Below are 21855 nucleotides of genomic sequence, written 5' to 3'. Positions count from 1 at the left end.
GAGCTGCATACTGACAGGCTGTCAGGAGAGAGGAAAAGAGAGCGCTTCCACTCATTTCTCCCGTGTTATTATCCAAAATTAAAGTAAACTTGAATAATGTACTTCATTTGAATGTAATAATTATGTTGGTTGTTGGTTGTGGAAGCGCCAGTGAATGAGCCCCATTAACTGAGTTTTAAACATCACTCACTTTAAATGGAAGATCCCCATAGCCCGTACTTGCCAACCTTGAGACCTCAGAAATCGGGAGCATTTCAAAACTACCGCGAACAATGGTGTAGCTGAAGATTTACTCACAGTCGTGAGTAAATCTGATTTTGTCAGAAATCGGGAGAAATGCGGAAGAAATATGACTCCAGGAGGAAACCGGGAGAGGGCTATGAAATCGGGAGTCTCCCGCGAAAATCGGGAGGGTTGGCAAGTATGCCATAGCCCCCCACCCACTTGATCGGCCCCAAAATTTAAATATGTGTAAATGTATGACACCAATCTTGTGAACCAGTGTTTCCGCCACACCAGGGCTGAGAGGGCATCCACCCCGAGAGCGGTGTCACGTGACTTGAGCCGTCCCTTATAGATAATATCTCTTTACGTTAGTGATGGGAATTACGACTCTTTTTAGTGAGCCGGATCATTTGGCTCGGCTCACTAAGAAGAAGAGCCGGCTCTTTCACAGATATTATCACGGAGCCTCAGTTTCGCCGCAGCGAGGCTCCGGTACTCTCAGTTCACGCGCATGCTCCACCGCTCATCGCGTCAGAATCGTTCCGTATTGTCCTGTGGCTGGCATCGTGTTGTCCAAGCAACGAAAAGCTGAAAAGAGGCCGATATCGGGGAAACGATCTTCAATACTCCGAAAAGAATCCCACCAGGCTTTTGCCCCTCCAACAGAGGGATGTCCTTGTCCTTTTTCGTCGCGATTTTTCCTTTGGACGCCCTCGGCTCGAGTTCAGGGCGTTCCGAGCTGAATAAGGCTAAATGACGGCAAGACGCCCCCCTGGCGGAAACACTGTTGTGAACAATATTTGATATCAGATGCATTCATTATGTATAAAAGAAAAACAACGTGGATATCAAATTGAGTTGTTCAGGTTATTGGACACAAAAATAAAACATAATTATTTGATACCAAATGTGTGACACGTATACAGCACCGACAGATATGTTAATTGACGACGGGATCTGCGGGCTTTTATCAGGAATCTTTAAATCTCACTCTGGCCTAATGAAGTCCGCTCCTCTGTGACACGTCTGCTAAATAAATTCTCTCTCCTCCTGCCTCGTCTCTGTCTGCAACAGTGAGTCACTAGGTTGTTGTGTTGTGTCCGTGCCAAAATTACAAGCAGAGCTAAATTATGCTCAAGGCAGAGCTGGTGGTGCAGTAGCAGATTCGGTCTCAATAAAAAATAAATGAAAACGTGAGCATTTAGGGACAACAATGAGTCGTGGACCAGGGAAGAGTGTGTGTGCGTGCGCATCTGCATGTGTCTGCGTGTGGCAGTGATCGGAGTGAAGTTCAAACTAGGAAAGTCAGATCCAACAAAATAAGGTTTCTACGTTTTAAGAAATCCTTGATAGGACATTTTTGGGAGTTTTCTTTTTTTTGAGTGTTAGTAGACGACACAAAACGGCAACAGCAGGAGAGACAGATGCATACCGAGGGACTAGAACACATGCGGTTGTGAGAAAAAGGGTACGTGCTTTAGCCATAAGAAGCGCCACCTGAACTCCACCCACTGCGGTCCGAAATAGCCTCTCGAGTGGGAGACAACAGAAGCAAACATTCACACAAACACATTCACAGCACCTGCAGTGAGTGGGCCGTGCAGTCTAACTTGGTTCAAGAGAAAAAAAAAAGGAAGAGACATGAGAGAGGACCTCATTATGCAACCTTTAGAGGTACGAGGTGAGTCAAGTGCTTTATCCACTCTCCTCCCACCACCTCTGTTCATCTCCTACACCGTACGTTTATAAACCTATCGCTGCGCTATTTGCGACTGCATCCCACTCAATGTACATAATCCCTTTCAGCAAACCTAGCTGAAGGATGCTGACGTATGGTAGTGTGTATTTCTATGAGGGGGGGGGGGGGGAGAAAAAGGGAAAGGAAGGGGGGCAATGTTGCCATTTTGGTCCTTTTAGAATGCTCATTACATTAGCCTAACCAAACAACTGGTGCTCACACACACACACACACACACACACACACACACACACACTGGCAACAATGCTGGACTGCGCAGCAAATCCTGGGTGTCCTATTGGGAATACTTGGAGAGAGGAGGAGCTGCTCATAATGGCACTGACCTACACCACTGACGGGGCTGGCACTAATAAGGGGAGGGTTTCGATGGGCACACACACACACACACAGAGAGAGAAATGCATGACGCAGCAAAATCATGTTAAAATGTGAAGTGTGTGCTCGGTTACTGGGACAGTTTTTTTTCTTATAACTTTTATGTCTTCCTTTAAAGGGTAATTTATTCAATATTATCCTTGTATTGTGTAGTACTTACATACTGATTTATGTCCTTTCTATTGTGAATTTGTATATACTTGCTGTTGTTGATTTTAATTTGAACCGTTTATACTTGCCGCCAAAGGTGTGAGAAGTACTCAGATTGTGTACTTGAGTAAAAGTACTAATTGTATTATTATTACTCCAAGTGTAACTAAAGTCTTATTTAAGTGTTGTTTATTTCACATTATTAATGTGCGTTCAGCCATTGTCTATAGTCTGGTCTTGAGACAGTTCTTAGCAATACTAAGACAGTTTTTAATGAGCGAGATGTCTGGCGTTGTATATATTGCTTTTTCTTATTATTGAAGTTAATTATTGAGCACCTCCCTCTCCCTGCATATATTCATTGCTGCACATAGAAAGTGGTCAGTTAAGTTGTAGGGGTTTATAAGTGCATGTTACACTTATGAAGAAAAAGCACAGGGCTGCTCAGTCAGCACAACAATTCCCTGTCATAATTATTTTTTTACAAGGTCCGGGAATTTATCTGTCCTGCTGACACAATAACGCGCAGCGAGATTACGATGATGACATTGTGGAACAGCAGAACATCTGAGAGCGGTAATGCAGAGCCGTGTCGGTGTTATTAGCCGGACACTAAAGTCCTGTTGGTGCTAAAGAGCTTTAATAACTTGGCTGAATGCCTCTGTTCCAACGTGGGCTGATGACACTTTAAACAGCAAACTGCAGGGCTTGTGCATGACCGGCAAATCTGGTGGAGCTACAATTTGATACAGAAAAAGAGGGCTTGATTAATTTAACCAAATGTCTCTCTAGAGCCTACGAGTCTAAGTACTACAAGAGAGCTCCTGTGGGAGAGACAATGAGATGCTAATGTTTCTCAAGTTCAATTTTGAGTCATTCACTGTAGATCATGTAGTGGCTTATGAAAATGTATAAGGAGATGACTGGTGGAAGTAGAGAGATGTATAAAAGGCTCTTAAAAAGGTTTGAAATTAAATAATGTCAAAGCGTTTGTGTTACTTTTGTTGTTTTATATCATTGCAATATCATATTGTCACAATAGAGATTTGAATTGCAATATTGGTGATATCTTTTCAATCAATAGACAATTTTAAAAATGTGTTCAGTTTTGAGGGCTTTTTTGAATGTTGTGACATAGTTTAGGCTTGCTAAGTTCAAACATTTACTCAATAAAAGGGTGTTGTAAATGTATTTAACAAGGAATGTGTTGTATTCTGGCAGTATACTGAAAGCAGCAGAAAGCCACTGAATTGGTGAGAAAGTGTATTGTTAAAACCAAGAATTGTTTGTTACCTAGCTAGCATTGATGGCTGTTATAGGTGTGTGTGTGTGTGTGTGTGTGTGTGTGTGTGTGTGTGTGTGTGTGTGTGTGTGTGTGTGTGTGTGTGTGTGTGTGTGTGTGTGTGTGTGTGTGTGTGTGTGTGTGTGTGTGTGTGTGTGTGTGTGTGTGTGTGTGTGTGTGTGTGTGTGTGTGTGTGTGTGTGTGTGTGTGTGTGTGTGTGTGTGTGTGTGTGTGTGTGTGTGTGTGTGTGTGTGTTGTGTGTGTGTGTGTGTGTGTGTGTGTGTGTGTGTGTGTGTGTGTGTGTGTGTGTGTGTGTGTCATCAGCAGCACATTTACACTGTCTTGCCCTCCATGTGAGCTCATCTCAGCCAACCACTCAGTTTGACAATGTTAGACAGCTACAACAATGCAGCCTATAGCGACTTGATGAAGACTGCACTAGGGTATAGAAGTGTACTGGGACAGCCTGTAGCCATGTAGGACGAAATCTCTTGTGAAAATGACAGGAAATTGTTCCTTTCGAAAATTAACTTGTCAGGAATGTCTTTGCAATTAATAATTGAACGCAAACATGCCCGACTTTTAAAGATTGAAGAAGATGGCGAGCGTGAGATGAAGAGAAAACACAAAGGGGATCATGGTTGTGAGAACAAACACACGCTTCGAAACAATGCGTACCAATCGGCCATTACTTGTTACTGAGAGATTTTATGGGTTCCCCGCGCTAATGTTCATTTTGTGAGCACTCCCAATCAGGCTTCATTAGCCAAATGATGCCTCCATCAAGCCCCTGGGCACACGTAAACAAGCTAGGACCGAGCATCTCTGATGGTTTTATTAATGGCGCTGATTATTTTTAGAGGCCGCTTAGTTTCTGTAAGATGAGGAAACCGGCTGTGAGGATCGGGGAAGGGGTGGCGAGCCGAGGATTATGGATCGCCTCCTGAGAGTTACTGCATGTGGCGGAACATGGCGGTAGCTTTTGGGCATCGATGATCTTTCAGTGTCATGGGGGTTGGAGTGTGTAAATGAGTCCATGGTTTAAAAAAAAAGTGCATTTTGAGAGATGCTCGTTCAGTTACACATCATAATGCACACCATGTTAACAACATATTGTCCTTTTCTTTTTAAATACGGTGAGCCATGTTCATCTCCCTGAATAAATGTTGCACATCTCTGCACAGCCCTCTACTTTAAAATACAAGTTTGTCATATATTCATTTGTTTACCTTTCTTTTGTATATTTAAATTTGATGTGAATACTTGTCTTTATTATTTTGTAATGCTAAATATATATATATATATTTTTTTAAATCGTTATATTTGTAACCTTCTCTTACAATGTATTTTCTTATGTTTGCACCATCATACACCAAAGCAAATTCCTTGTATGTGTTCCTTGTATTCTTTGCAATACATTTGTTCAGGATTCTGATCCTGGATAAGCTTTTATTCTCTTGTGTAAGAAAACCTGTGCATACATAACCAAATGAGACACTTACCCCAGAGATATCAGCCACTCTGTGGATGGGAGCCTCCTTCTTGCTGTGCAGCCCTTTCCCATTCTTGATGGCCCTACAAACCACAAACATAGCTCAAACATCATCATAATACATGGAGAAAGCATAATGCTGCAGGCCAAGTAGACCTTGAGAAATGGTAGCTCTTTGAGTAATCACAGTAGATACAAAGAGGGAGCCATTGTGGCTTTGTGAAGAAGTCAATTCAAACAATTTTTTTCCCTACTGCTGAAATACCATTATGGCTTTACGGGAAGTGCCAGGGGGAGGGTTTTTTCCCGCCCAGATAATCTATGGGCGTGAGATTAAAGTGGAAATGGTGGAGAAGAAATGATGAAGAAGAAATGATTGTTAGAATGGAAGGATGGGGAGAAATGGGTTGCTTGTATAGTGCTGGCGAGGGCTTTAGCGATGATCACTGGTGCTAGTGACCGGCGCTTTAAAAAGCCTCAAGGGCCGGCTGAGATGAAGATGACCACTGTGGTTGAGGGGTGGGATAATGCCACCTATGGGTCACTGGGAAGCAGGTCATTGACTATGATGGAGCGTGTGCATTTATGCAGAGCGTGTATATAAGCGCGTTTAATAGCCTGGAGGAGGTTTCTTGAAGACTGCAGGTCGTTGACCTCGTGCAACGGGAACTAAAAATACAAATAGAGGCTATAGACCGAAACCTCTCATCAACTCTAAGAACACCTCGTCAGGGACAGAGAGAAGGGGGGGAGGAATAGAGATAGAGAAGTGGGAGAGACACAGAAGGCGAGCCAGGCCAAAGAAGGACAACATTGAAAAAGGAGGAGAAATAAGGATAAAATGTGCAACAAAAAAGATGAGGTGAGAGTAGAAAAAGGAGGGCGGGCGACACTGCATGGGAGGAGAGGGGGGGGGGGGGGGGGGGGGGGAGTCTAATAAAAAGGAGGCTGGGGCTGCATCTGCTCTACCTATAGCCAGCAGATCTTAATCTATAGCTGAGCAATAAAGCCTGTACTAAATCTCTCCACTGCACCTCCATATCCTTATGTTCATAGGGCCTGTGTAAAGGGAGCCTCTGATAGAGCGCTTGGGAAGCTGCATGTATAGGCATGTATGTTTATATGTATCAAATAATGATAAAAGGGGGAAAGATGTGTGCATGTGTGAGAGCAATAACATCTTTTCTGTGGATCCGTGATGAGCTGTGACCTATGATGGTGCCTGTAATCATATTTATAGAGCAATAATAATTATTTAGAGTTGCTTCTCCTGAGCCATGTTGGATGAAATAGCTAAAGTAATTTGGAAGAAGAAAAAAAAGCCTCAAGGTCATAACAATTAATTTCCTCTTCCAAACAGCAACATTTTGACATGACATCAAGGTCATGCAGAAATCGTGGATGGCAGAGTGATTGTGTAAAAATGTTTTGTGTAAGAGATTAGTGTGCAACATGTTGTCTTTAAGGCTCAGGTGAAAGGGAGATGGAAGGAGTGAGTGTGTGCGTGCGTGCGTGCGTGCGTGCGTGCGTGCGTGCGTGCGTGTTGCTCACCGAGCCTCTGCGGCAAGCAGCTCGTCGTAGTGGGAGGAGCGCTGGTCGTCATCCTGCCTGTATCTGATGCATGTGGCCAGGCCTTTACTGACCAGAGCCTCGGCTATGTTACTGTAGGAAGAGGGGGGGGGGGGAGAGAGAGAGAGAGATTACTTTAATAAAAACCAACAAGCAAAACGGCTCGGCTTCACACTGAATCCTAAGTAAGCCAGCTCAACGGGGGGAAGAACAACCATGACGAATCCCAACGGTGGCTTAGCAAATGAACAAAGGTCACTTAAATGTTGACATTGCACACTTGACTAACCGTTTCCTCGCTGCGTTATGGATGTACTGAAGAAGAAAGGATGAAGGGCAGAAAGAGGAGAGTATTGTTGTACTTAGTGCAGCACTTAGTGGCTAGCCCGTGGACATCGATGTTCTGGTTGATGTGCGGACAAAAGAAATGAAGTAAACTCTTCAAAAGTGAGTTTGTGTCATTGAGTGCATTTTTCTGTCTCCATTTTGCAGGCATGATGATATTATAGACTTTGTCGTCTCTAATCAAATGTTTCCTCTGACCCTTTTCCTACATCAACACTTCACACTCAATTGGATTTGTTGTTTAAAAGAGAGAGCGGAAATAAATGAGAAAAGGACATTTTGAATCATTGGGTATGGGATATAATACGGGGAGGACTTCCTGTTTGGGGTATTCCAGCATATAATACAGTTATTATTAAAATCATTTAAAGCAAGGCTAACAAAATAATAGTAAATATATAAATATTATGGAGGTTAAAAGAACATTCAATGTGCACTTACAGAAACGGTAATTCAAAACAGAGATTGATTTGGTTTAGCTTTTGCAGAATATTTGAAGCATACTGTTTCTGTAATGTGGACACAAAGAACTATACAATCAGATATACTTTATTGATCCCAATTTGGGATTTTTATCTTGGGAGACATATTCTAATGAAATTGTGTGGGTCCTTCAATAATTAATAATTCATTATTTTAAAAACTCAGTATTTTTGGCATATTGTAAATTGAGTTGTGATTGCAAGAATAATCACTGTGGTGAAATGATTTAAGGGTGATATCGCTCACCCCTACTTCCTGTCTTCTTCTGGTTGGTTAACCTTTATGACTTCACACAGTTTAATGAATCACAAGCAGAGCCCGTTTCTTCTCATAGATGCGCTGCCAAGAACTAACTCTCTTACCACAAGCAGAGAAATTATATATTTAATACACTGTATGACGTAAAAGGTTGAAAACATTTGCCCCCCTGACCTCAGCCTTCATGGGGGGGGCATGCCAACTGTTCACTGTGGAGCGGAGTGGCGGGTGCGGCTGGCTACTGCTGGGGAGGAACTGACTGGTCACGAGGTCGGGTCCTGACCTTTGTGTATGCATGCAGATACATGACTGTTGATGACCAACAGGGATCCATTTGTATCATGTGCAAATAACTCTGCTTTGCACCATAGAGCCAGACAGACAGAAGAACGCAGAAGATAAGTGTGGCCTTTAACTACTTTTTGGGGCGAGAACGGACTTCTGATGGTTTATTTCAAGTCACGCGGCATCCGGCACTCCATCCGGTTTTGATTCAATTTAAACCTCCGAGTAATTTTAATAACAGAAGATCTGTGGTACTGTGGAAAGTCTGTGTTTCTGACAGATAAACCAGATTCCCTCAAAGGGTTGTTTGTAGATAGAAAATAATTGCTTGCACTCAGGCGACACTTCCTGTGAAAATGGAAACACAAAGAAGCCTTTTCAGCTTACTTTGTGATTCATGCTGAGATTACTCATTACTTATTATGGTATTGTTCATGAAGCATTATCCAAGTTAGATCCTAGGAAACCGGCTGGCCCGGACAACGTAGAACCTTTCTTTTTAAAGATAGCTGCAGATTTTATTGCTCCACCTCTTACTTCTCTTTTTAACCTCTCCCTCAGCACGAACACAATTCCAAAAGTATGGAAGTCTGCTTATGTCTTGCCTTTACTGAAAGGAGGGGAGGCAACTATTTTAAATAACTATAGGCCAATCTCTAAGTTGTCAGTTCTGGCTAAGGTGCTCGAACGCTTAGTGAGTGAACAGGTAAAGGAGTTTTTATGTATAAATGACATCCTGTCTAAACATCAGTCAGGCTTCAGAAAGAAACACAGCACCATCACTGCGACAATGAAAGTGGTGAATGACATTACTAGTATTTTAGATAATAAGCAGAGTTGTGCAGCTCTGTTTATTGACCTTTCCAAAGCGTTTGACACCGTTGATCATCGCATCTTAAAGCAGAGGCTACTCAGTATAGGCATATCCAGCCATGCAGTGGGGTGGTTTGTGAACTACCTCTCTGAAAGGTCCCAATGTGTTCACTTTGATGGGCTGTCTTCTGAGTGGTTAAACATTTCTAATGGTGTACCACAAGGTTCTGTTTTAGGACCACTTTTATTCTCCATATATATTAACAGTGTAGGTGAAAATGTGGATGAAGCTACTTTACATTTTTATGCGGATGATACTGTGATGTATTGTGCAGGTCCCTCCATTAAAGAGGCTGTTGTTAAATTACAGGCTATTCAGACTCAGCTCTCTGAACTAAAGCTTCTTTTAAATGTTGAGAAAACCAAGGTAATGCTCTTTTCAAAAGCTAAAAAGACACCAGAGCCTGTTTTAGATATTGTAACTACGCAAGGAACAAAACTTGAAGTTGTTGCCTGTTACAAATACCTTGGTATCTGGCTTGATGATTGTCTCTCTTTTAAACTTCATGTCAATAACCTGCTAAAAAAACTGAGGGTTAGGCTAGGTTTCTTTTTCAGAAACAAGTCCTGTTTCTCGCTTGAGGCCAGGAAAAGGCTAGTCACTGTGACCTTTTTACCTGTGCTGGACTATGGGGATTTGTTGTATATGAATGCACCTGCCAATTACCTGAGCAAATTGGATGCTGCGTATCACAGTGCTCTGAGATTTGTCACAAATTGTAAAGCGCTTACTCATCACTGTACACTGTATACCAAGGCAGGTTTACCATCTCTCTCTGTACGGAGGCTCAGTCATTGGTACACTTTTATCTATAAAGCTTTGTTGGGTAAACTCCCGTATTATATCTGCTCGCTGATAACACAGAGAGTTGCAAGCAGCTATTGTCTGAGGTCACATGATGTGGTCTTGTTAGATGTGCCAAGAGCAAGGACTGTCTCAGGTAAGACAGCTTTTATGTGCGCAGCTCCACTTGCTTGGAACAATCTTCAGCAAGAATTGAAACTGAGCAATCTCATTCCTCTGCATGTTTTTAAAGCTAGGCTAAATGAAATGCTTGCCGATACAATGGGCACTTGTAAATGTCTATAACTATGTATCCTGTAAATATAATGTATAATGTCCTTTATTGTTTTATGTTTCATGTGGAACCTATATGCTGCAGGTCTCCCTTGAAAAAGAGATCTATGATCTCAATGGGACCAATCTGGTTAAATAAAGGTTTGAAATGAAATGAAATTACAAGTTCTGAGCATTTACAATTTTGTCTATTTTATGTTGTTTTACATCTGAAGAATTAGGTTTTACAAAAGGGACACAGCTGTTGTAATTATTATTACATGTTTGACGTTTTTATCCAAAGCGACTTACATACTCAATACTGTGGGCAATCCCCACAGGAGCAATTTGGGGTGAAGTGTCTTGCCCAGGGACACAACGACTGCAGTGGGGTTTGAACCTGTGACCCCCTGATCCGAACACCAACGTTCTAACCACTGCGCCACACGCCTCCTCCTAATTAAAATTAATGTGCTACGCTGACAATTAGATGCTGTATGATATCCGTGTAAGTGCAGCTTATTGGTAACATAACCTTAATTCAAGTTTTAAAGGCACAATATGTAGGATTCGTTGGTTGCAGTCTCATAATGCTATTTCCTCTAGCATGGGCGCTTACGATTGTGGATCTGGAGGGGTACGTTTTGTTATTATCTTTACATTGTTTTAAGGGAAATCCTATATGTTGTGCTTTTAAGATTCAAAAGGATTCTAAGGCTTTATTATCAAATAGCCACAGTGCAGGTGATTGCCACGAAAATGTCCGAGGCTCCTCTAACAGTGCAACACACAATATACTAAAGAAAATAAACAAGGAAGTTCAATTGTACAACAAAATAGTGCATGCGTGTACCGCAAATAGAAAATATAAAGAGTTACATGAAGAGTGAGCTCTTCTAAATCATTACCATAAGATGTCCACCTGAGTAAAATGTCCTTACACTATACCTTGTACATTGATTTTGATTTATTTCTTGCACACTCAATGTTAATAATGTCCTACTTTTATATTTTGTTAGCTGTAACTGGCCCTTCATTTGGTCAATATGTTTATATTTACTTTTAAGTTCCGTTTTATTTTCTATTTTGAGATGTTTATATTTTATGTTTATGTCTGTTTTTTTGTACTTTTCACGTTGTGTGCAATGCCTTGTTACCTGCTGTGACGAGAAAATGTCACAAATGCGGATCAATAAAGTATATGTTATCTTTTATTTTTATAAATACAATTAGCACATAGAGAAATATCCTGAATAGACTACACTTAATGAAAGTTGATTATTCAGTGTGGTACTTACATGCCGCCAATAGTGACTGTAGCACAGGTGCGTTCTGAGAATGCGGGGGTGCTTTCTCCTGGGCCGGTAGCTGCTCTGATGTAATCAACTGTCACATTGACCTAAAGGAGCGGAGCAAGAGAGGAGAAGTCAAAAAACATGCAACAAGTACTGAGAAAGAGTAGCAACAGTAACGGTAAAATGTGTTCTGAAATTGAAATTGAAGTGTGTGTGTGTGTGTGTGTGTGTGTGTGTGTGTGTGTGTGTGTGTGTGTGTGTGTGTGTGTGTGTGTGTGTGTGTGTGTGTGTGTGTGTGTGTGTGTGTGTGTGTGTGTGTGTGTGTGTGTGTGTGTGTGTGTGTGTGTGTGTGTGTGTGTGTGTGTGTGTGTGTGTGTGTGTGTGTGTGTGTGTGTGTGTGTGTGTGTGTGTGTGTGTGTGTGTGTGTGTGTGTGTGTGTGTGTGTGTGTGTGTGTGTGTGTGTGTGTGTGTCCTAGTTCTCAAGGTCATCCCCAGTCAGTGTGAATCACATCATGGAGCACTGTAGATGTCCCTAGGGGAGCGCTATTAACACACTGTGGGTGTTTGGGACAATACACACAAACACACACATTGAACATTGATGGAACCCAAATGACCCTACACTGCGCAGCTCCCTGGGGATGGACTCCATCCCCCAGTGTGTGTGTGTGTGTGTGTGTGTGTGTGTGTGTGTGTGTGTGTGTGTGTGTGTGTGTGTGTGTGTGTGTGTGTGTGTGTGTGTGTGTGTGTGTGTGTGTGTGTGTGTGTGTGTGTGTGCATATATCCACAGGGATGTGACGGGGAAAGCCTGCTCTGTGGGCCAGATGCAGACAGACGACGCTAACAGCAGGGATGCAGCTGTATATCTACACACTATTGGAGGTTTAAGATATACGCGTCAAGCAAGTGTGATGGAAGAAAAACAAATGTAAAAAAGTAGGGATCTGGCAGTGGATCAAAGCGTAGACACAAGTTAAATAGAGACAATGCAGACAGGCCTATTACGGGGACATGAAAGAGCAGGACACGCAGCGACGCCGGCTTGTCACTAGATGGACGGGATGGGAACATGGTGACGGGAGCAAGGGGAGAGAAGAGCTCCTGTCAACGCAGAATAGATGTGCCGTAGTGTGGCGTTCAGCTGGAAGTGGTGTCTGCTTTTTAAGAGCAGACAGAAAAGAAAAAATAAACCAGGATATGGATGATGGAGGACTGCGCCCATACATACACAAGAGTATCGGAAACTTCTATAGCCCAAAAATGAAAAGGTTTAAGATTGAGAACGTTTTTTGATGTTCTCACGAAGGAAAGGACATATCTAGCTAAATCATACTTAAAGTAGTCATTTAGCAGTAGCATATGCAACCCAACACATTGTATTCAATGTTTATGAGACAGCATTATAATCCTAACGCAGTGTTTCTCAAACTTTTTCATACCAAGGACCACTTAACCAATAGAAAAACACTCGCGGACCACCCAACTCCACAAATATCCCAAAACACATAGTTTTTCTAGAACAGATTATAAATCGCCTGAAAATGGTACAAACAAGTGGCAACATGTGTGATGAAGGTGTTGCGCTGGGCTATATCATGCAATAGAAAGTTAAACTTAAGCTCGTTCCATTGCGGAGATATTCCCGCAAGAGTGCGGAAAACTTAAATATATTGAAATGTTACCAATATACTCAGGGACCACTAGGGGGCGCTCACGGACCACCAGTGGTCCGCGGACCACACTTTGAGAACCACTGTCCTAACGGTATTAGCTTACAAAATAAATATCCCCTCGCAGTGTAATGTAAATTAATAGCAATCAAATGCTGTCGTACAATCAGTAACATAATTGGTTTGTGATCTCGTCAGCCGTAGAATATTATGCAATATCCTCGTTGCCAAAGACATTCATTTTGTAACCATGCAAATAACCCATCCTCATTGTCTTGAAGGAAATTATTTGATCCTCACTCCCACATCAAAGCTGTTCATTTCCTTGTAACCCTATAGTGACAGTTTCAGGTCTATTCAGCTTTATTGAAAAGTGAAGCCGTTCAAATGAAGAGAGAAAAAACCCATTTGGGCTCTTCTTGGTTACATTTCAGTTTAATGGCTGAGCATTGCCAGGCGTGGGTAATTGAAAAGTGGTACAAACAAAGCAATGAAAAACAGGAAGAATGCAAGTTGGCTTCGAGAGGACAACATTAGATGAAATTAAATGGGAAAAAATAAAAAAGCATACACACAAATAATACAAGAAGCTCTGCAACCAGTAGTTCCCCATTAAGCGGGGTGATGACAGATTATAAACTTTGACCAAGCGATGTTAGATTAGAGGCTTTCCAGACCCATTCTCCACTGATCCCCTGATAAGGCGAAGCTATCTATAAAGAACCCCCCCAGAGGAGCGTGAGGCGGAGGCACAGGGAGACATGTTTTTAAAATGTTTGAACGGGTAATAACAGTTTTATGTGGACGTTTGTTAAGTAAAATTTGAAATACTGCAGTGTAAAAACACTCTGTTACAAGTCAAAGTCCAAAAGTACGAGTACATATTTTGCGTAATGTCCCATTTTAAAATCACACATATTAAATGACTGGATACATTGTTTTGATGCATTATTTGGTTCATCACAGCTGTTAAACGTGGATGTTGGACTGCTGCTGGAAATATCTCAACCTATAGTTATATGTCAACGTTTTTTCATATTTTGTTTAGCCAATAAGCTGAATCTTTAAAGTCATTATTATTATTATTATTATTAACTACTTTTTCCAAAAAGATGAAGTGGCTGTAAGTGGCTTCCAGATGTTAGAGTAGAAGTATGAGGTAACAAAATAAAAATACTCAAGTGAAGTTCAAGTACCCCAAAACCATACTTAAAGGTGGGGTAGGTAAGTTTGCGAAACCGGCTCGAGATCGCTAGAATTTGAAAATACACAACCGGAGAAGATCTGCCACTTCCTTACAGAGCCCCTCCTCCAACACACACGAACGCGCACATGACCAATGAGGGCACGAGATAAGTTTGTGCACAGATGGAAGGCTGACAGGCAGGTAGGCCATCCAGTTACTTTAGCCGGCCCGGCTAAACGGATTGGTTGTACTTTTTACAGTATTACGGCTTCCACAGATGACATTTTTTTATGGATTTGTTGTCAAAGCACTTAAGATATTCATTGCTATCGGGATGTTAAGAGCATTCCATGGAATATAACAAAGAGTGTATCTCGAGCCGGTTTCTGAAACTTACCTAGCCCACCTTTAAGTAAAATACTTAGGTAAATATACCACACTACATTACAGCATTGTCTACATGGTAAAATGACGTATCAAGGTGTATGCATGCAAAGGTTACAGCTAATAATAAACAGATGTTTTTACTAAAGCAATGCTTACTAAAAATGAGTTTCAACAATTTGGTCCTAATTGCCAAGACCTTTCCAGAGACCTTATGCTGAACTATGATATTATAAGTATGCCTGTCTGTGCTGTACCGTGAACATCAGTAATCAAAGCTCAGTATGATCAGCTAGAGTCGTTTTCAGGACAGAATACGGTGAAAGAGTTTCTTCAAACTAAAATAAGCACCTGTCACCTGATCCCTTTTATCTCTCTCACCAACAGGCGGTTTATTTCTTGCAATGTTTTAAAGTGATCTGCCAATAAAACATTTTTTAAAAAGGAATATATTGGTGCCGAGCAACTTGTTATCGAAGAGCAGAATCTGTACCTTACCTTTGAAAATATTAGACATGCAGGTGTTGCCTAGGGGACATCAGCCAAACCAGAGTGAGTTTGAATACAAAAATCAGGACATGAGGGGCTTTAGTTGCCGTTGTGTTTTTAGCATGCTGCGACAACTCAATGAAGTTAGCTTTACAGGAAGGGGAAAAAACAAGACTGGGAGAGCACAAGGTAAGGATACAACGAGGGAAGGAGCCCCACCTGGATTTAAACTACTGGACCTGGCGGTACTTCGGTATACTTTGCATCTGCTTGCACCTGAAGCTTTCCCCCGAATGAAGTCTCACAAATACACCAGATCAAATACCTTATTGCACACACCACATTCCCACCAATAAGAGGGGGAGCTCTGGCGCTGACAGTACTACACAAGCAGCTGCATAACAGGGGCCACTTTGAGCACGCAGGATTATCCGAATGTGCTCAACCCTGATAAGTGGCTTAATGCAACATTTGCAGTGGACTTTTTTTCTGCTGAGGCTGAGACCCGGGCGCACAAGAAGCGCTACTTATAAAGTTAGCCAAATCGAGCTTTTTGGGATTATGTCACCATGCAAACGCTGCCGTTTCAATAGGGGTGGGATATATATATGAGAGAGAGGGAAACAGACAGACGTAGAGTGACAGTGAGAAAAAGGGAAAAAGAGAAACGCCTCAGTGCAGATTTAGTCTCCTTAACAGGGTAGTTCAGAAGAAGTCTTCACTAATATAAAATGATTTATTCAATGATGGCTGCACATGTCCTCTCAATTTGACTTGTCTAAGAATCAAATGAAAGATTCAAAGGCTTTATTGACATATGCACAGTAGCTGCAGTGTAGCTATGGCAATGAACATCTCAAGTCCGAGGCTCCTCCAACTATGCAATATAATATACATAGACCAAAAACAATCAAAAACAATAGAATAGTGCAAGATAAGTTAGTGAAAAGCTATGGTAGCTTTTAGCTGGCAAGAAAAGCATAAATTGAATTCAAAAGAGTTCTACATGATGTATGGTTGTAGGAGTATACCTGTTAAATAGTCTTTTTAATACTAGACCACGTATTGCACCAATTCCTTTCTGCTTCAGAGAGCTATCAAATACAGAAAGGCAGACTTTTGAAAATGTATATTAGATATGCTTTATAAAAGATCAAAGGCACCATACTCTCCTTATAGAGATGAAGGTTTAATAGAAAAAGAAAGGCATGTAGCTTTATTCCCCTAAAGCGGCGCGGTGGCATTAGGGCTTTGAGCTTTTGCTCAGCACACTGAGACTCGTAGTTAATGCTTAGTCACATCCTGGAAGCTTCAGTCAGGGGAAATCTGCTTGTTTCCAATGCATGCATTGTATTGCTCTGTTAGGCAGTCTGAGCTTTGAAATGGAATATATTGTGTAGGGGAATACCTGTAGGTCAAACAGTTACCTTAACCTTGGGACTGGATGGGACAGTACGCTTTGGTCACCTTCAGTTTGAGCAAAGATGCACCTTTGTGATCTGCAGTTACACCTGTGTATGAAAATCTTCAACAAAAAAAAATCATGCACGACCCAGACCCGACATACGTTTCCCTTCTAAAACCACCGGGTCAGGCCCAATTACCCCCATCTTAAGGAAAGGTCTCTTGTCTCGTTTTGTGTCGGGGAAGAAAAAGAAAGAAAGATAACAGAGGAGCTCTCAGGAGTTTCAGGGAGAGCAGTGGTCCTTCTAATGCGTACTGCTCCAAATCTGTCTCTACAGAGCTTAGTGTTTAGAGACAGGATGACAGTAAGTGGGTCGACTAAACTCCTCTCCTGGTGGTAGTGCAACATGCATCTGTACACTTGTGCACCTACCTGCGTTCAACTTGACAACACAAGTATGCTGAGGTTGCGTAGATTAGCATTAAAACGCGGAGGGGTTAAGTAGTGTTCTCGCGAAACAACATCCACCCAGAGAGACTGATTATTTCTAAAAATAGTTCTTGTTTGTTGTGAAAGCAGCTAAGGTTGCCACTACCTTCACGAATCTGCTGTTTTTAAGGGCTCCGATATAAAAAGAAATTGAATAAAAAGATGATTAACTGCTACAAAGGGCTTAATTTGAAGCTTTGGCCTTGTGTCTTAGCAACAATAAAGTAACGTTCCAGAGATGTTGGGTTATTGATTTTTCAGGTTGAGGAAGGGGGAAGCTATGCTGCTGGCAAAGAGCCGATAAGCACACCCTTGGGAGACCAAATTGTAATGGTTATCAAATGCACATATACAGTATACATAGCGTAATGATGGAGAAGGGACTTAAGAGAAATGCCAAGTAGAGTATGGATAAAGGCATTGGACAACAGACGCTTGTAATTTATGGACCGTTTGTTTGTTTTTCACACATTACAACACTGATTAGGTTCCATATGCACTCGAAGCACTCTGCGTATGGACAGAGTGATCCCTGAGGACCACTACCCTGGCCTCACTCATCACATCTCTCGACATGTCATGGAGTGCACTCCTACCTGCATCATCCAGGATGAATTTAAACGCAGACCGTAACCAGGGCTACTGACGCACTCTGGGAAAATACACGCATACTTTCACCATGCTTATGACGCCAACTCCTGTTGACACTTAGACAATCATGCATACTTTCCTCCACGATAAACACCTGAAACAACAATTCGTCTGAGAAATAGAAATGGACATTTGAGCCAAGCTGATTTTGAAACACCCTAGAGTCTAAACAAGCAATACTGTGAAATTAAACTAGGTATAAAAGCTGCGAAGATTGATCTGAGCGATGTCTGGATAGTTTGTCTGTGTATAGAGCAGTAATATAAAAGATAAAACATCCATTACGCATGCTATTTGTGGTTGCATGAGTACACCGCTAATGGCCACGGTAACAGGAGTGGGTTTGTCGATACAGTACATGCATGTTTCTATATATTATGTTTTACGACTCCATCTACATGCATGTACACCCACAAGACGCTCTCTTTTAGTGCAGAGATACACTGCTAGAAACAAGCCCAAAATTGTACTTTACACTAATTATACGACTTGATAAAAGGCTGGGTGTTCCTGAGCTAAACACGTTTTATCATGCTAATGGAACATTTTGGAGAGCATGTCTACACCTTTAAAAGGCCATAGTCGATATCCCTATCACATGCACACGCACTCATTATTCCTCCAACACAAACACCACAAATAAACAGCCGGATCATTATTCCCGCTTCACTTGTCAAAAGCCGGCTCACGGCTGAATTTTCTGTCATTAAAAAAGCATTAATGAGGATGATTAAAATGAGTGTGATGAGAGGCTGGGACAGGGACAGAATCTCACTCCTGTACTCAAAGCCAAAAGGAACTCTCTTGGCTTTTGGCTCTGAGTGGGTGCATGTTTTTGTGTTTATCACGCTGAAAATGTTGTTTTTTGCTTTTCTTTGATACTTATTGCTAGAGTGAGTAAAATGGGACGATTTGTTCCATCTAATGTCTTTGGAGCCCTAAAATGTGTTGTATATTCTCAGCTCAACAGAAACAATTGATTTGTGGAGGTTTAAGGCGCAAACCTGAGATACAATACTTGCTGCAAAACAGTATTGAATGTATGAGATAAATAAGTATATGAGAAAGTTTCCCATCAATCTGCTTACTAACCATTTCCATGTTTGTGCAAGAAAGATTCCAATCGTTTCCGGAATTGTCCCCATTATAATAGGTTTCCTCTGAGTGTGACAAGTGTTGGGTCATTCAACTCAGCCAGTGGACAACAGCTGGAGGCATGCCGCCTGCTCTCCCTGTCGCTGTACGTTCAATGACGACAATGTAGGAATGATTTTTTGATTTACCAAGGACGCAGGCGTAAACAAATATACAGTTTGCACTAGTAAACTTTATTTTGAAATATTAAATGATATAATATATTCCTGCTAGAGTCAGACTTTACAACCATCATGGCCCCCTGATAGACCACCACACATATGGTGTATGAGTAAAAAGAAATCTTGCAATTTAAACTTTTTAAAATGTATTGTTATTTTTTATTTGACAGTATGTCCACTGTAGTGGACCTGAAGAGCATTTCAGTGTGAAAAGACAGCCACACTTAAAAGATACAATACATGACATATTGTGCTTATAGAGCAATACTAATACAAGAATACACACCGCTTTATGATCATTATTTCACTGGCTGCCATTTCTTAGTGGGACTTATCAGCTACTGTAACAAAATAAAATATCTGTGCAATATATACTTTTACTTTCACTTCTGTTATCTGGCTGCTATCACACTACACTCATTATTTTGTAAATACTGTAACTGTTCTTATTGTTGTCCACATGGATGGTACTTTGTAAATTGTCATTTCTATCTCGAATATTTGATGCATGCCTCTTAATTCATATTTTGCCTCTTCACTTTTGCGGCAACAATGTAAATGTCCCCTCTGTTGGACTAATAGAGGTCTTCTGATTAAGGGGAAGTTGGCGACTGACAGGGTTGGTAATAAATCAGTACCTTAGTACCTAAACTTGCAAAGCCCTCCACCATCTGGCACCCCCCTACCTCACTGACCTCTACCAACCACCCCGGTCCCTCAGATCCACCTCAGCCGGTTTGCTTTCCATCCCCAAGGCCAAACTCCGGAGCTTCGGGGACAGAGCCTTCTCTGTGGCAGCCCGAAGCTCTGGAACTCCCTCCCCCAAGACCTCCGTGAGTCTGAGTCCCTCACCCTGTTCCAGTCCCGCCTCAAAACCCACCTCTTCAACTCTGTATCCATAACCCCCCCCCCCCTCTCAACCAACTTCCTCCTGACTGCTTTTCTGTTATGTTTCTGTTTTTGTTTTGTTTGTCTACCCTCCCTCCCAAATGTTATAACATTTATTATTATTATTAAACCATTTAAGCAATAAGTCTCATTTAGATTCTTAAGCTCTCTCAGACAAACAATCTCAACACGGTTCATTTATTGGAATTTGACACAAAAAAGGAAGATGTTCAAGCGGTGGTTTTTGTCCCGAGTGCTCTCTAGTTCAGTGCTGGGTTCAGCTAGGTCAGATGTGTGTAAATCATAGCGGCCCTCTAGGTGTACATAGCCCAGGGTACCTACCCAGGGTACTTGGTATTCAAACTGGGAGAGGGAGAGAATTAGATATCTAGCTAAGGGCATCAGAAACGTGTGGGTGAGGCTACTGGTGCGGGGGGGAAAAGGTGTCGGAGCGCATGTAGAGCCACTGGGAGAATACCTCTTTTGGTTTATTCAATGTAAGCTGATTAGAGGCAAATCAAGTTGCAAACACATGAGGTGCCAATAAGTGTTCGGGAGTTTTCAATTTCTGTCGGTGGTTCTTACCTTTTTACCAATGATCTTCTTCCTCAGGAACTCCCGGGCCTCGAACATGTAGGGGATGTCGTAGAGCGGACGGAAACGTTTGTCTTTGTCCTTGTTCTTCTCCTGAGGGGGGACGATAGAGAAATAGGGGAGTGGAAGTAGAAAAAGAGAGAGAAAATAAAGATTATTCATAAAGATGCGTGGCTTAACATTTTGGCTGCAGTTTCAGACGTGTTGGAAGCATGCATAAAAACACAAATATAACCCTCGCCTCACACATACAGACGTAAACACACAGAGCCACATACAGCCCTATGACAGCGAGGATGTGGACATTTCACTCAAACACTTTTGCTGTCAATACTGACTGACCGAGGAGCAGACAAATAAAATGAATCAAAGTACACTGTTACCAAGGACACAGATTCAAACATCCGAGCCAAAGACACTTTGTGTTAAAGTGATGCACAAATGCGAGCTAACACCACACACACACACACACACACACACACACACACACACACGCACACGCACACGCACACTGGCACAGCTGCAGACAAAAACTTCCCTCAATACGCTCACCCACTCTCTGACAGGAGCGGGCCACAAATAGATCCCATTTGCATTTTCAAAAAGGAGGCTGAGGTTTGTGTTGCTCCCAGTGTAAAGACACACACGCGCACACACACACACACGCAGTGACAGGTGCCGTTTTTGTAGGGGCGGGATACAATATAATAATACAGCAAACGACAATGACGCAGTGGGGAAATAAACGACAGGCGCCAACAGGACGAATGAGGCTATGAATGACAATACCAGTGTGCTCGCCAGCCCTGCCCCTCCCACACTCCTCTATTACCGCCATCATTATCTGCCACACAAACACGAGTCACACTCTTCCAAGAGAACACACAGGGTGGGATTAATTCCTCTTCTCTTCAATGGTTTCCATTCATTTTTAATGCCTCTCCAGTTGTTAAAGCTGCCAGGTGTGGCACACAGCTGGGCTGATGGATGTGGGGGGAACACATGGGGAGCACAGGGGGTGTGAGCATGCGTTTGTATGTTAGAGCATTAAGGTGTTTAAGATAAATCTGGTGGCAACAAGCTCTGTCGGTGTCAAACATAAATTCCTACTCGCAGAAGTGTCCCATGACGATTTTTCCTTCTAAATGACCGTTAATATTTTGAGTAAGTCTTAACATGCCTGCTGGATTTGGCCATGGTAAAGTAGCTCTGCAAGCTGCCAAATTCACCAGCCAGTTCCTTTATCCTTGGCAGGAATGTAATAACCTTTGCGTTTAATAGCTTTCCATCTTTCTTTTCTTTCTCCCTCCCTGCCATCATTCTGCACTTTCACGA

The 21855-nt window shown here is 42.0% G+C and overlaps 1 protein-coding gene across 1 annotated transcript in view; it reads right to left on the bottom strand.

Annotated features, from left to right (window-relative positions):
- snd1 (staphylococcal nuclease and tudor domain containing 1) overlaps window positions 1-21855 on the bottom strand; it is a 218060-nt gene that overhangs the window by 164307 nt on the left and 31898 nt on the right. The window contains exons 11-14 of the mRNA XM_034112292.2: window positions 20512-20613; window positions 11452-11552; window positions 6835-6945; window positions 5294-5366 (exon numbers count right to left, since the gene is read on the bottom strand). Coding sequence (XP_033968183.1) covers window positions 5294-5366; window positions 6835-6945; window positions 11452-11552; window positions 20512-20613 — 387 coding nt within the window. The remainder of the gene's footprint in view (window positions 1-5293; window positions 5367-6834; window positions 6946-11451; window positions 11553-20511; window positions 20614-21855) is intronic.

The sequence above is a fragment of the Pseudochaenichthys georgianus genome, chromosome 23 (genome assembly GCF_902827115.2).
Source record: "Pseudochaenichthys georgianus chromosome 23, fPseGeo1.2, whole genome shotgun sequence".
In the NCBI taxonomy this organism is placed as follows: Eukaryota; Metazoa; Chordata; class Actinopteri; order Perciformes; family Channichthyidae; genus Pseudochaenichthys; species Pseudochaenichthys georgianus.
Note: the sequence above shows the minus strand (reverse complement) of the source record. Positions and strands in the feature narration are given on the sequence as shown.